The following is a 14,212-nucleotide window of genomic DNA, read 5'->3' as shown; positions in this document are numbered from 1 at the left end:
ATAGGTAGTAATATCACGTTTCCTGATTCCAAGCCAAAGGTAAATTCCACCATACTGCAAGGAAGATGGTTATTTTAGGTGGGTCTACATGATCTTCCCAACAAGGTTTTAAGCTTTTGGAAACATATAATATTGATCCTCTAATAGATGTTTACAACACTCAGGGCATGGGGGCGGGGGGAGGGGTGTTTTTCTGTTTCCTGAATATTTCATTGACACAAATATGAGCTAAGTAAGGTTTTCACAAGATGTCTCTGTAGACAGAGTTTGACACTTGCTTCGGGTTTCTGATTCACTACCGGAAATCTCATCTTTGTGCCAGGAATAACATTTTCCAGTTCAGTTATGCTCAGTCACTTCTAAGGTTCAAAAAGCACAACTCAGACTTTCCTAGTAGTCCACTGGTTAAGATTCTGTCTGCCAGTGCAGGGGACATGGATTTGATCCCTGGTCCAGGAAGATTCCACATGTTGCAGAGCAACCAAGCCTTTGCATCTTGAGCCCATGCTCCATGACAAGAGAAGCCACCACAACGAGGAGCCCTCACAGCGCAACTAGAGAAAGCCAGAGAGCAGCAACAAAGACCCAGCACAGCCAAAAACAAAAATTAATTCAAATTTTTAAAAATGATTAAAAAAAATTTTAAGCAAAAAAATTAAAAAAAATTTTTCTTTTCTAATTATTTTATTAGAAAAAAAAATCACTGAGACATTTTTGCCAAAAAAAAGGACTCAACTTACCAGGTTAGTGATTCTCAAACCCCTAGCATAACAGTAATCAGCAATTAGAGCTATTCTGTAAAAATTTAGTAACGGTGGCCTCTCTTCAACTCACATTAAAATACTATACAAGAGAATTTTTTTAATTTTAAGATTTCCTCTTATAGAATCTTTCTTGCATCTCTGGCTTATGTTCTTAATTTTTCTGTTCTATAATTGGTATGAAATTATCTAATTTTATACAAAAGTACCTATTTTGATTTGAATATAACTCCCATTTCATATTCCTCTTCCCTTTATCAGAGCCATGACAACGAACTGATCTATTTAACTCCTCCAGCCTCAGTTTTCTCATCAGTAAACACATGAGAGCTAAACACATATAGCCCCTACTATATGCCAGGCACTGTTCTAAGTGACTTACTGGTACTAATTTAGCACAACACACCTTTCAGTTGGTACCACCGTTATTTTCGTTGTTCGGTAGCGAAGTCGTGTGGGACTCTTAGCAATCCCCAAGCTCAAAGCTCAAATCGGTTACAAAGTGGAGCAGGAATTTGCCCCAGTACAGTCTGGGATCTCAAGGAGAGGTAAATAAAAGTAATAAATGCAAAGTTAATAACAAATTGGCAACATACATTGGCTATACCGTTCTTGCCTGCGTGCTAAGTAGCTTCAGTCCTGTGCCACTTTTTGCAGCCCCATGGACTGTAGCCCGCCAGGCTACTCTGATGGGATTCTCCAGGCAAGAATAATGAAGTGGGCTGCCCTGCCCTCCTCCAGGGGATCTTCCTTGTCTCCCCCTAAATCGGCAAATTTCCAGAATCGGGTCTATCTTTTAACTTAATTCTAATGCCTAACAACATGACCTGACAAACTTCAGTATCTACGTGTTTGTTGAACAAACAAATCCACTGACTAAAAAAATAAATTATATTAAAGAAAGAAAAAATGTGGATCAAAAGAACAGCTAATGATCAGTAAAATCCCAAGGAAATCTCACAGGCTAGCCTCTGTCCTCTCATCCCCAAATCTCTGCACTCCCCGCCCCAGGCTCCTTCGGTCATTAGAGGTCACAGGTCACCGTTCCCTTCAGTACAACCCTAGCCCGACCTGAGGGTTCCTATCCACTCTCGACTCCAAATCTACCTCACCCCCATGGGGTGCTCCTCACAGAGGATATTGTCCCACTTTGAGGTCCTCGCACTTAAGTGTTTCTTCGCCACCCCCGGCAGCAGCTCCCCAAGGTCCAGTGGTGACTGATACGAACCACAGGGCACCCAGGAGCCGGGCGGCAGCAGTATCGGGAGCAATCGGCCTGCAGGGACAGGCGGCCGCCATACTGGGGACCGGCGCCTTCCCTACAACTTCCGGTTCCGCCTACGCCTAGACCTAACCGGGAGTCTAGCAGAGGGAGGGAGGCTCTTAAAGGGACAGTGCATCTGTTAGAGGCGGGTCCTTCCCCTGCTGCTGCTTGCTGCTGCTGCAAAGTCACGTCTCCCCTAGACCTGCGGAATTGCTTTGGAGAGCTTCCATTGGTCATTGAGAACCGCAGGAAGGCTTCTCGCTTGGAGAACCAGCTGTCCTCCGTGCACGGCTGACTCCCAAGCTAATCTTGCTGTGACTTTTCCATCTGAAAAAGTGCCGGCGGCGCCAGGCGATTAGATAAACACTTTACAAACATCTCTGTTAGTCTGGTAGGACTGGGGTTTACAGATAACGAACCAAACTCAAAGGCGCTGAAGAGCATGTTGACTTTAGTTACTGAGTTGGAATAGAACTGATGTTTGCCTGATTTCAGAATATGTGCTCTTAGATGGCCTCTTTCGGAAGGCTGCTACGAGTAAATCTTGAGGACTTTGTATCACAACAATAAATATTATACTTTTCTTTTTTAAAAAAAATTTCATATCTTGGGGGTTTTGATGTTTTAAAATTTTTAATTATTTTCACTTTATTTTTACAGCGAGAATTTAGATGAGGGAAAGGGCTTAAAACAAGAGGAGACCAATGGGTTTACGACTAAACTAAGTGAAGAGTTGGAGGGTTTTTCCATATCTTTCTAAATTTCCATGTATTCTGAAAAGTTCTGTAGTGGGGTTATCTTTTATACTGAAAAAACTGTGTACTTTTTTTAAAGTGATAATTTAATCATTTTTCTCTAACCTGAAAATATTCGAGTCTGAGTAGTGCCTCTTCATCAACAGCAGGACCAATTTTGAACAGTTATGATGTGGTTCTCAAACTTTAAGAACCATCAGTATTGCCAAAGAAATGCAGACGACTGGGCCCATCTCAGTTTCTGACTCTGAAGATCTAGTATTGTTGTTCAGTTGCCAAGTTGTCAAGTCCGACTCTTTTTGACCCCATGGACTGCAGCAAGCCAGGCCTCCCTGTCTTTCACCATCTTCCATAGTTTGCTCAAACTCATGTCCATTGAGTAGGTAATGCTAATCAACCATCTCATCCTCTGCTGCCCTCTTTTCTTCCTGCCCTCAATGTTTCCCAGCATCACGGTCTTTTCCAATGAGTTGGCTCTTTGCATCAGGTGGCCAAAATATTGGAGCTTCAGTTTCAACATCAGTCCTTCAATGAATACTCAGGATTGATTTTCTTTAGGATTGACTAGTTGAATCTCCTTACAGTCCAAGGGACTCTCAAGAGCCTTCTCCAGCACCACAGTTCAAAAGCATCAATTCTTTGACACTCAGCCTGCTTTTTGGTCCAACTCTCACATCTGTACATGGCTACTGGAAAAAAAAAAAATAGCTTTGACTATATGGACACTTGGTGACAAGGTGATGTCTCTGCTTTTGATATGCTATCTAGGTCTGTCATAGCTTTTCTTCCAAGGAGCAAGCATGTTCTAATTTCATGATTGCATTAACTGCCCAGAGTGATTTTGGACCCCCCGCCCCCACCCCACCAAAATAAAATGTCACTGTTTCTACTTTTTTCCCTTCTATTTGCCATGAAGTGATGGGACTAGATGTCACGATCTTAGTTTTTTGAAGTTGAGTTTTAAGCCAGCTTTTTCACTTTCCTCTTTCACCCTCATCAAGAGGCTCTTTGATTCTTCTTCGCCTTCTGCCATTAGAGTGGTATCATCTGCATATCTGAGGCTGTTGATATTTCTCCTGGCATTCTTGATTCCAGTTTGTGATTCATCCAGCCTGGCATTTTGCATGATATACTCTGCATAGAAGTTAAATGAGCAGGGTGACAATATACAGCCTTGACATACTCCTTTCCCAATTTTGAACTAGTCTGTTGTTCCATATCTGGTTCTAACTGCTTCTTCTTGACCTGCATACAGGTTTCTCGGGAGACAGGTAAGGTAGTCTTATATTCAAATCTCTTCAAGAAGTTTCTACAGTTTGTTGTGATCCACACTGTCAAAGGCTTTAGTGCAGTTATTGAAACAGAAGATGTTTTTCTGGAATTATATTGCTTTCTGTATGATCCAGCGAATGTCGACAATTTGATCTCTGGTTTGTATGCCACTTCTAAACCCAGGTTGTACATCCAGAAGTCCTCGGTTCATGTACTGCTGAAGCCTAGATCTAGGATGTGGCATGATAATTTGCATTTCTAATCACCTGACAAGTGATGTTGATATTACTGACTCAGAAACCACACTTTGACAACCTGGAGATAATGTATTACAAGATACATCATTTTTGAATGAGAAGACATGAAACTATTTGTAATAATACCTTAGTATTATAACTGCATTTAAAATTTTTCTTAAACCAATTTTGCAGCATTACTATACTATTTTAAAAATTAAGACATTTATGCCTAAAGACTTATGTGATAAGGAGTTTGAAGGTTAACAGTTCAAATTTTAAACTTCCTGTTTTAACTGGACTTACACTTTCCTTTTCCCCCTTTTCCTCCCTCTCTCTCTCACTCTCTCCTGTCCTCCTTTCCTTTGTTCTTTCCTTCCTCCCTCCCTTACTTCTTTCTTTCTTTTCTTTTTTCTCTGTCCCTCCTTCTCCTCCATAAAGATATTTATCAAACATTTACTTGTATCCAGTATAAGACAAGGCCCTACAGACTGAAAAAAATAGACAAAAATCCAGCAGTTAAACACTTTGTGTTTACTGGGGGGAAGGACAAACAGTTAAAATAGTTTGGTAATTGCTACAAAAGAAGCATGTACTAAGTAGTAGAGGGTTTTGATAAGATAACTCCCAAAGAGTTCTGAGAATGTAATATTTTGCCACTGGCATCAAAATATTTCAAAATCAAGGCCAAACTGGGGGAACAGGGTTGTTTCTTCATAGAATACATGACCACCTAAAAATGTACAACCTAAAAAATTTACCATTAACACTGAGTTTAAAAAATTACCAATAGTATGTATAATATACAGCTCACCACCATCCCTCAACCTTATCCTGTGATGAAATTTAGGAAAGGGGTTGGGGCCAAGGATCAGATAAAATTCAAGGATAAAGATCGGAATGTCTGTTATACATAGTATCTGGTGACAAAAGATTGTGACTTTGCATTTTGACTACTTTCAAAAAGTTCTGGGGAATTTCCTCAGATATTAGAATAACCACTAATTTCCAGTGGTTAGGACTCTGTGTTCTCACTGCATAGAGCCTGGATTCAATCCCTGGTTGGGGAACTAAAATCACAGAAGCCAGTGGCTTGGTCAAAAAAAAAAAAAATTCTGAATTAATTTTCAAAATACTATATAAAGAAAATCAGAAGGTGAAAGGAAGCATCTTTCTAACTTGTTTATTTAAATTATGACAAAATTAGATATTTTCCTGATGATTGCAGGAATATTGCTGATATTTGTGTTATTTTTCATATAGATTTTGAACAATTAACTGTTTAAAAATGCGTGTGCTTTGTTAATCCTATTACAAAATCTATTTTTATGATTCTAATGATTATCTTTGTTCTCCCCCAAAATACACAAACTGAAAAAAACAAAACTTCCCATGAAAGTAAAATACTTTCTTAACTTTCTTGATTTGATTACAGGCTACTCTCTCTTCTAACTGTACTTTAATCTATTTTCTCATGGCTCAGTAAAATATGTTACTTTACATTTTTGCAAGTATAGTCTCTGATTATAGGATTACTACATTGTCTAATTTTAGTAAAAAGGTTGTTAAATCTCAAACTTAGGCATGTTTTCAATGCAAAAATTCTTTGTCATATAAAAATTCTATAGGATTCTTTGGAAATTCTACAGAAAGTAAAGGACATGAATAGCACAGCCCAATATAGAAGTTGCTATGTAGAAACATTAGGAAAGAGGACTACCAGTGAAGCCTGAAGCAAAGCTTCCTCTGGAATTCAGGGCTCAGCAACATTGGATCTTTTCATTCCTAAAATTCTAGTATACACCTAATTACATTAACACATGCTTTTGCCCAGAGCAATCTCATTCCTATTTCAAAGATTAAAACAGAATCATTGAGATAAAAGATCATTCAGTTCAGTTCAGTCGCTCAGTAGTGTCCGACTCTTTTCGACCCCATGAATCGCAGCATGCCAGTCCATCACCAACTCCCGGAGTTCACTCAGACTCACGTCCATTGGGTCAGTGATGCCATCCAGCCATGTCATCCTCTGTCGTCCCCTTCTCCTCCTGCCCCCAATCCCTCCCAGCATCAGGGTCTTTTCCAGTGAGTCAACTCTTCACATGAGGTGGCCAAAGTATTGGAGTTTCAGCTTTAGCATCATTCCTTCCAAAGAAATCCCAGGGCTGATCTCCTTCAGAATGGACTGGTTGGATCTCCTTGCAGTCCAAGGGACTCTCAAGAGTCTTCTCCAACACCACAGTTCAAAAGCATCAATTCTTTGGCGCTCAGCTTTCTTCACAGTCCAACTCTCACATCCATACATGACCACAGGAAAAACCATAGCCTTGACTAGACGGACCTTTGTTGGCAAAGCAATGTCTCTGCTTTTCAATATACTATCTAGGTTGGTCATAACTTTTCTTCCAAGGAGTAAGTGTCTTTTAATTTCATGGCTGCAGTCACCATCTGCAGTGATTTTGGAGCCCAAAAAAATAAAGTCTGACACTGTTTCCCCATCTATTTCCCATGAAGTGATGGCACCAGATACCATGATCTTTGTTTTCTGACTGTTGAGTTTTAAGCCAACTTTTTCACTCTCCTCTTTCACTTTCATCAAGAGGCTTTTTAGTTCCTCTTCACTTTCTGCCATAAGGGTGGTGTCATCTGCATATCTGAGGTTATTGATATTTCTCCCAGCAATCTGGATTCCAGCCTATGCTTCTTCCAGATCAGCATTTCTCATGATGTACTCTTCATAGAAGTTAAATAAGCAGGGTGACAATATACAGCCTTGATGTACTCCTTTTCATATTTGGAACCAGTCTGTTGTTCCATGTCCAGTTCTAACTGTTGCTTCCTGACCTGCATACAAATTTCTCCAGAGGCAGGTCAGGTGGTCTGGTATTCCCATCTCTTTCAGAATTTTCCACAGTTTATTGTCATCCACACAGTCAAAGGCTTTGGCCATAGTCAATAAAGCAGAATAGATGTTTTTCTGGAACTCTCTTGCTTGTTCCATGATCCAGCAGATGTTGGCAATTTGATCTCTGGTTCCTCTGCCTTTTCTAAAATCAGTTGAACATCAGGAAGTTCATGGTTCACATATTGCTGAAGCCTGGCTTAGAGAATTTTGAGCATTACTTTACTAGCACGTGAGATAAGTGCAATTGTGCGGTAGTTTGAGCACTCTTTGGCATTGCCTTTCTTTGGTATTGGAATGAAAACTGACCTTTTCCAGTCCTGTGGCCACTGCTGAGTTTTCCAAATTTGCTGGTATATTGCTGGTATATTGGGTGCAGCACTTTCACAGCATCATCTTTCAGGATTTGAAATAGCTCAACTGGAATTCCATCACCTCCACTAGCTTTGTTCATAGTGATGCTTTCTAGGGCCCACTTAACTTCACATTCCAGGATGTCTGGCTCTAGGTCAGTGATCACACCATCGTGATTATCTGGGTTGTGAAGATCTTTTTTTGTACAGTTCTTCTGTGTATTCTTGCCACCTCTTCTTAATATCTTCTGCTTCTGTTTGGTCCATACCGTTTCTGTCCTTTATCAAGCCCATCTTTGCATGAAATGTTCCATTGGTATCTCTAATTTTCTTGAAGAGATCTCTAGTCTTTCCCATTCTGTTGTTTTCCTCTATTTCTTTGCATTGATCGCTGAAGAAGGCTTTCTTATCTCTTCTTGCTATTCTTTGGAACTCTGCATTCAGATGCTTATATCTTTCCTTTTCTCCTTTGCTTTTCGCTTCTCTTCTTTTCACAGCTATTTGTAAGGCCTCCCCAGACAGCCATTTTGCTTTTCTGCATGTCTTTTCCACGGGGATGGTCTTGATCTCTGTCTCCTGTACAATGTCACGAACCTCAGTCCATAGTTCATCAGGCACTCTATCTATCAGATCTAGTCCCTTAAATCTATTTCTCACTTCCACTGTAGAATCATAAGGGATTTGATTTAGTTCATACCTGAATGGTCTAATGGTTTTCCCTACTTTCTTCAATTTAAGTCTGAATTTGGCAATAAGGAGTTCATGATCTGAGCCACAGTTAGCTCCTAGTCTTGTTTTTGCTGACTGTATAGAGCTTCTCCATCTTTGGCTGCAAAGAATATAGTCAATCTGATTTCGGTGTTGACCATCTGGTGATGTCCATGTGTAGAGTCTTCTCTTGTGTTGTTGGAAGAGGGTGTTTGCTATGACCAGTGCATTTTCTTGGCAAAACTCTATTAGTCTTTGTCCTTCTTCATTCTGTATTCCAAGGCCAAATTTACCTGTTACTCCAGGTGTTTCTTGACTTCCTACTTTTGCATTCCAGTCCCTAATAATGAAAAGGACATCTTTTTTGGGTGTTAGTTCTAAAAGGTCTTGTAGGTCTACATAGAACCATTCAACTTCAGCTTCTTCAGCATTACTGGTTGGGGCATAGACTTGGATTACTGTGATATTGAATGGTTTGCCTTGGAAATGAACAGAGATCATTCTGTCATCTTACAAAAAATGACCTGTCTTACAAAAGATCATTACTCTCCCAAAATTTCTTTTTTAAGTAAGATGGGCATTTTTTTTTCTCTTGTGGTAAATTTATAGCACCTGGTCTTGTTACATCTTTTGGAATTTTTCTACATCCATGCTCTCAAGTATTTCTGTATCTTCTCTTTGATGCACCAGTCTAACTGCCCACCATCCAATTAAATTAACCTTGACTCATCACTTAATAAGTTATACCCTATGCCAAGTATATTTCATGTTGAATGTCAAATGTAGGCTGTAAAACTGATTTTTTATCAGAGTCATACTTCTCAATAAAACAAAACTGAATGAACTGGCTTTTCTATTAAGTAAGTTTCACCATCAGTATCCCTTTTATTAGGTTCTGAGCTTAAGATCATCTTTGCACTTAAGTTTTCTCCTTTTTCTTCTTTAATCCTTTTATCTAATCAGTACGCAACTGATACTTTTAAGTGCTCTTTTTTTTTTTCCGGTCATACCATGAGGCATGTTCCCTGACCAGGGATTGAACCTGTGCCTCCTGCAGTGGAAGTGCTGAGTCCTTACCACTGGATCACCAGGAAAGTCTCAAGTTCTCATTTTTTTCTAATTCTATATTCTCACCCTGTTTCAGGTATTTGTCATTTTCTACATACCTTGCTATAATGCCTTTTTCCTTCCTCTTTTTGATTCTAGGCCTTCTCCCTAACTTTGTCAACCCATGTTTCACACTGCCTCCAGATTAATCTTTCATTTAAGCAAATACAAAACCTCTATCATATTCAAAATTTTATTCAAAATCTTATTTAAGTTCCTTGGATTTTACCCAAAGGAGTTGAAAACATTTCTCCAGACAAAAAACCTGAAGACATACTGAGAGCAGTTTTATTCATAATTGCCTAAACTTAGAAGCATAAGATATCCTTCAGTAGGTGAACAGATACATAATCTGTGGTCTATCCAGAAAATTGAATATTGTGCAGTGCTAAGCTATTAAGCCATGAAGAGACATGGAAAAACCTTAAATGCATGTTACTAAAAAGCCAATCTGAAAAGGCTACATACTGTATGATTCCAACTACCCAACATTCTGGAAATGACGAAACTATTGTTGTTGTTCAGTTGCTCAGTTGTGTCTGACTCTTTTCGACCCTATGGATTGTAGCACGCCAGGCTTCCCTTCCTTCACCATATTCCTGGGCTTTTGCAAACTCATGTGCACTGAGTTGGTGATGCCATCCAACCATCTTATCCTCTTGTTGTCCCCTTCTCCTCCTACCTTCAATCTTTCCCAGTATCAGTCTTTTCCAGTGAGTTGGCTTTTCACATCAAGTAGCCAAAGTAGGCAATGGCACCCCACTCCAGTACTCTTGCCTGGAAAATCCCATGGACGGAGGAGCCTGGTAGGCTGCAGTCCATGGGGTCGCTAAGAGTCAGACATGACTGAGCGACTTCACTTTCTCTTTTCACCTTCATGCATTGGAGAAGGAAATGGCAACCCACTCCAGTGTTCTTGCCTGGAGAATCCCAGGGATGGGGGAGCCTGGTGGGCAGCCGTCTATGGGGTCGCACAGAGTCGGACACGACTGAAGTGACTTAGCAGCAGCAGCCAAAGTAGTGGAGCTTCAGTTTCAGCATCAGTCCTTCCAATGAATATTCAGGATTGAATTATAAAATTATAAAGGAATTTAGGATTGACTAGTTTGATTTCTTTGCAGTCCGAGGGACTCTCAAGAGTCTTTCCAATTCCAGTTTGAAAGCATCAATTCTTCAGCATTCAGTCTTCTTTTAGTCCAACTATGGAGACAGTTAAAAGGTCAATGGTTGCCAGGAGCTGAAGGCAGCACTGGGGTGGGGGCTGGGGGATGCATAGGCAGAGCACAGAGGATTTTTAGGACTTTGAAACTGTTCTGCATGATATTACAATGGTGAATACATTATACATTTGTCCAAATCCATAGACTCTACAATACCAAGTACTTTGGGTGATTATGTGATAATATAGGTTCATCAGTTGTAAGAGATATACGACTCTGGAGGAGGATGTTAATAAAGAGGGGAGCTATGAATGTGTAGGGAAAGGGGTACATGAGAAATCTGTTCAATTTACATCCTAAAACTGCTCTAAAGAAATAAAGCATTTTTAAAAATTAAATAAACACCAATCAAATGTTTTATAAAAAGTAAAAAAAAAAATCCTATTCAAAAATTTTCAGTGGTTCTTTAATTTCTTAGAGATGAAGGATAAAATCTTATAACTTAAAGTTCTCTGTAGTATTTTCAGGCCCATCTGCTCTGGCCTCACTTTATTTACTCCTACTCCTTGGCTTTCTCCTTGCTGTCACATGTATCTGTCATGTTCATGCCATTTATGTGCTGCTTCATTTATTGAGCACTTTCTATGTGCCAGGTGTATGCAAGACATGTAAATTCTTCATTCAACTTTCAAAAATACCACGTGAAGTAAAAACACTGTTACCGAAATTTCACCAATAGGAATTAGAATATTTAAGTAACTTGTCAAAGTCACATATTTTAGGAAATGGTGGAATCAGGATCAAACTCAGATCTTTTGACTTCAGAGATATATTCTTAAAAATTGTGCTCATCTTCATCATTCTATCAACAAGATATTCTTGAGGGTTCTCAGAGGTAAAAACAACAACAAAAGAAACTCTGTGCCATATGCATAAATGGAGAAGGAAATGGCAACCCACTCCAGTATTCTTGCCTGGAAAATTCCATGGACAGAGGAGCCTGGCAGGCTACAGTCCATGGGGCCGCAGATGTTTGGCCATGACTGAGTGAGTGAGCACAATGCATGTATATGGAATCTAGAAAAATGGTACTGATGAACCTATTTGCAGGGCAGGAATAGAGACGCAGATGTAGAGAATGGACTTGTGGACACAGTTGGGGAAGGAGAGGATGGGGCAAGCTGAGAGAGTAGCATTGATATATGGGATATTCCAGGCGGCACTGGTGGCAAAGAACCCACTTGCCAATGCAGGAGACATGAGAGACACGGGTTTGATCCCTGGGTCAGAAAAATCTCCTGGAGGAGGGCACGGCAACCCACTCCAGTATTCTTGCCTGGAGAATCCCATGGACAGAGGAGCCTGGTGGGCTATACCATGGGGTTGTATCCAACTTCAGCTGCATGCACACAGACATGCAGCATTGATATATATATAAACTATCATGTGTCAAATAGATAGCTAGTGGAGAGCTGCTACATAGCACAGGGAACTCAGCTGGGTGCTCTGTGATGACCTAGAGGGGTGGGATGGGGCTGGGGTGGGAAGCAGGCTCATGAAGGACGGAATGTATTTTTACAGAACAGCTGATTCACTTTGTTGCATATCAGAAAGGAACCCAACATTGTAAAGCAATTATATTTTTTAAAAAAAGTAATTTGTATTTTAAGAGGCAGAGGCCATGCTGAAATTGTGTATCTTTTTACCAGGCCTGACAAGTGATATTTTTCTAAAAAAACAAAAAAACAAAAAAAACAATAAAAAAACGAATGGTAACACTATGAAGTGTCAAGCGTATGATCTTGTAAAGGCTGTTCTTACAATTGCAGTGGTCTTTTATCTTCCTTGAGGAGAGGTGTCCCCGTAGTTAACATACAGTCAATCACACTGCTTAACAAATACTAGATTTATTTAATGAACAAATACCTGAAGAATCAAAATTCTAGTTAGTTACATTAGAGAGAGTGGAATAAAGCCCTTTTAGATTTTACACAGTATTTCTCCAAGTCAAGTTATAGTATCAAGAATAAAAACCTTAAAAACATAGGGAAATAAACACTGACTTCGAGTCAGAAGATCCAATCTGGGTCCCAAATTTTGGGCAAACTACTTAACCTATAGGTGCACAGTTTCTATTGGAGAAGGAAATGGCAACCCACTCCAGTGTTCTTGCCTGCAGAATCCCAGGGACGGGGAAGCCTGGTGGGCTGCCGTCTATGGGGTCACACAGAGTCGGACACGACTGAAGTGACTTAGCAGCAGCAGCACCACAGTTTCTTCGTCAGTTTTTTCACAGGGCCAATGAGGTAATGTACAAGCTAGCGCTCAGCATATCGCAGGCAAATACTGCTACACTGGTTTCTTTCCTCAACTAAATGAGAAAAAAATAACCTCAGTAATACTTAGAATTTTACGTTGGGTCAACAGATGAAGACGCTAAGGAGAGATGACAGAACGGGAAAGGAGAAGTACAGAAAGGGACCACGCTGCAGCTGCTGCCAAGTCGCTTCAGTCGTGTCCGACTCCGTGCTGCCCCATAGACGGCAGCCCACCAGGCTCCCCCGTCCCTGGGATTCTCCAGGCAAGAACACCAGAGTCGGTTGCCATTTCCTTCTCCAATGCATAAAAGTGAAAAGTGAAAGTGAGTCGCTCAGTCCTGTCCGACTCTTCGCGACCCCATGGACTGTAGCCGTCCAGGCTCCTCCGGCCATGGGATTTTCCAGACAGGAGGACTGGAGTGGGTGCCATTGGCAGATTCGACCAAATCCTTTCATCAATGTCCTTCTTTAGTTTCCTTGATTTCAGGTCTTCTCTCAGCCCAGCCCTCCCACACCGGCCCAACCAGATCTCCCCACCACTTGGCTTTTCGTCTACCCTCTTGGCCCCCAGATCCCACCTTTTTCTGGCTGCTTAGCACTCCCTCGCCCAGTAGAACCTCACCTGCTGAAAGTAGAGAAGCCCACCGCCCCGGCGCTACCCCAGCAGTCGGCCTCCAGCAGCCCCAGACTCGCCCTCCAACCCCTCCCGCGCCACCTCGGCGCCCCGCCCCGGCCGGGGAGGGTAGGAGAGAGGGGAGGGCCTGCCAGGTGAGGCGCGGTCGCCCTGGGCTTCTCACTTCCGCCCAGGTGAGGGAGGGCTGACGCCGAACCTGCCCGCCTGCCAGCTCCGGGCTCCCACCGGCGCCTCCGCCGGATCAGGTAAAGCGGGGGGCCAGCCGGGCAGGCGCGCGCTGCGCCGCGGGGACCCCGCGCCTCGAACCGGACGGGGCCGCTCTCCCCGCGTCCGGAGCCTCCTCCCCCGTCCCGGCGCGCTCTCCGTCAGTCGTCCGGGAAGAGTGGGCACGGGAGACCCTGGGCGCCGCTGGGCGCTCGGCCAAGACCGCGGAGGGCACGGGGTGCCGTCCTCCTGCGTGGGGCACTGGGACCCCACCGTGATCCCCGCCCCTCGGTGCCGGACTCGCCGGAGGCCGCGGGCCGCGCAGCCGCCCCGCCCCGCCCTGGCGGCCCTCAAATCTCGGCCCTGGTCTGTACCGGGAGAGGCCGGGATCAAATTTTGCACCCAGATGGGTGCCTGCGCTTCGCCCCCAGAGCTGGGCAGAGTCGCCCCAACTGGTGACGGTGAAAGGAGTGAACAGGTGGTGGCCTGCTCGAGGTCCCGGAGGACGGGGTGCCCAAGTCCCCATCTGGTTGCTGGT

At 42.4% G+C, this 14,212-nt stretch overlaps 3 protein-coding genes across 11 annotated transcripts in view; 1 reads left to right on the top strand and 2 right to left on the bottom strand.

Annotated features, from left to right (window-relative positions):
• The window catches only part of TM2D1 (TM2 domain containing 1), a 48,619-nt gene extending 46,535 nt beyond the window's left edge, over positions 1-2,084 (bottom strand). For all 5 annotated transcript variants that reach the window (XR_009493639.1, XR_009493640.1, XR_009493641.1 and 2 more), the window contains 1 exon segment: positions 1,903-2,084. Coding sequence is in view for 2 of the 5 variants with exons in the window: in NM_001079593.2 (NP_001073061.1) it covers positions 1,903-2,060 (158 nt within the window). In the remaining 3 variants the exon portion in view is untranslated.
• A 2,463-nt stretch (positions 2,085-4,547) lies between these two features.
• On the bottom strand, positions 4,548-13,529 carry LOC132344900 (uncharacterized). Its single transcript, XM_059885129.1, has 2 exons — positions 13,459-13,529; positions 4,548-10,558 (listed from the first exon to the last, which is right to left on the bottom strand). The coding sequence occupies exon 2, from the start codon at positions 8,750-8,752 to the stop codon at positions 7,721-7,723; it is 1,032 nt and encodes a 343-aa protein (XP_059741112.1). The 5' UTR covers positions 8,753-10,558; positions 13,459-13,529; the 3' UTR covers positions 4,548-7,720.
• A 66-nt stretch (positions 13,530-13,595) lies between these two features.
• The window catches only part of PATJ (PATJ crumbs cell polarity complex component), a 381,060-nt gene continuing 380,443 nt past the window's right edge, over positions 13,596-14,212 (top strand). For 4 of the 5 annotated variants that reach the window (XM_024989559.2, XM_024989560.2, XM_024989558.2 and 1 more), the window contains exon 1: positions 13,632-13,715. The gene's annotated coding sequence lies outside the window, so the exon portion shown is untranslated. 5 annotated transcript variants of the gene reach the window in all.

The sequence above is a fragment of the Bos taurus genome, chromosome 3 (assembly GCF_002263795.3).
Source record: "Bos taurus isolate L1 Dominette 01449 registration number 42190680 breed Hereford chromosome 3, ARS-UCD2.0, whole genome shotgun sequence".
Classification (NCBI taxonomy): Eukaryota; Metazoa; Chordata; class Mammalia; order Artiodactyla; family Bovidae; genus Bos; species Bos taurus.
This window is presented reverse-complemented; position numbering and strand designations above follow the sequence as displayed.

What these genes read in the sequence shown, in the direction of transcription:
- LOC132344900 (XM_059885129.1), bottom strand. Translation starts at nt 8,752, where the DNA reads ATGATCTCTGTTCATTTCCAAGGCAAACCATTCAATATCACAGTAATC.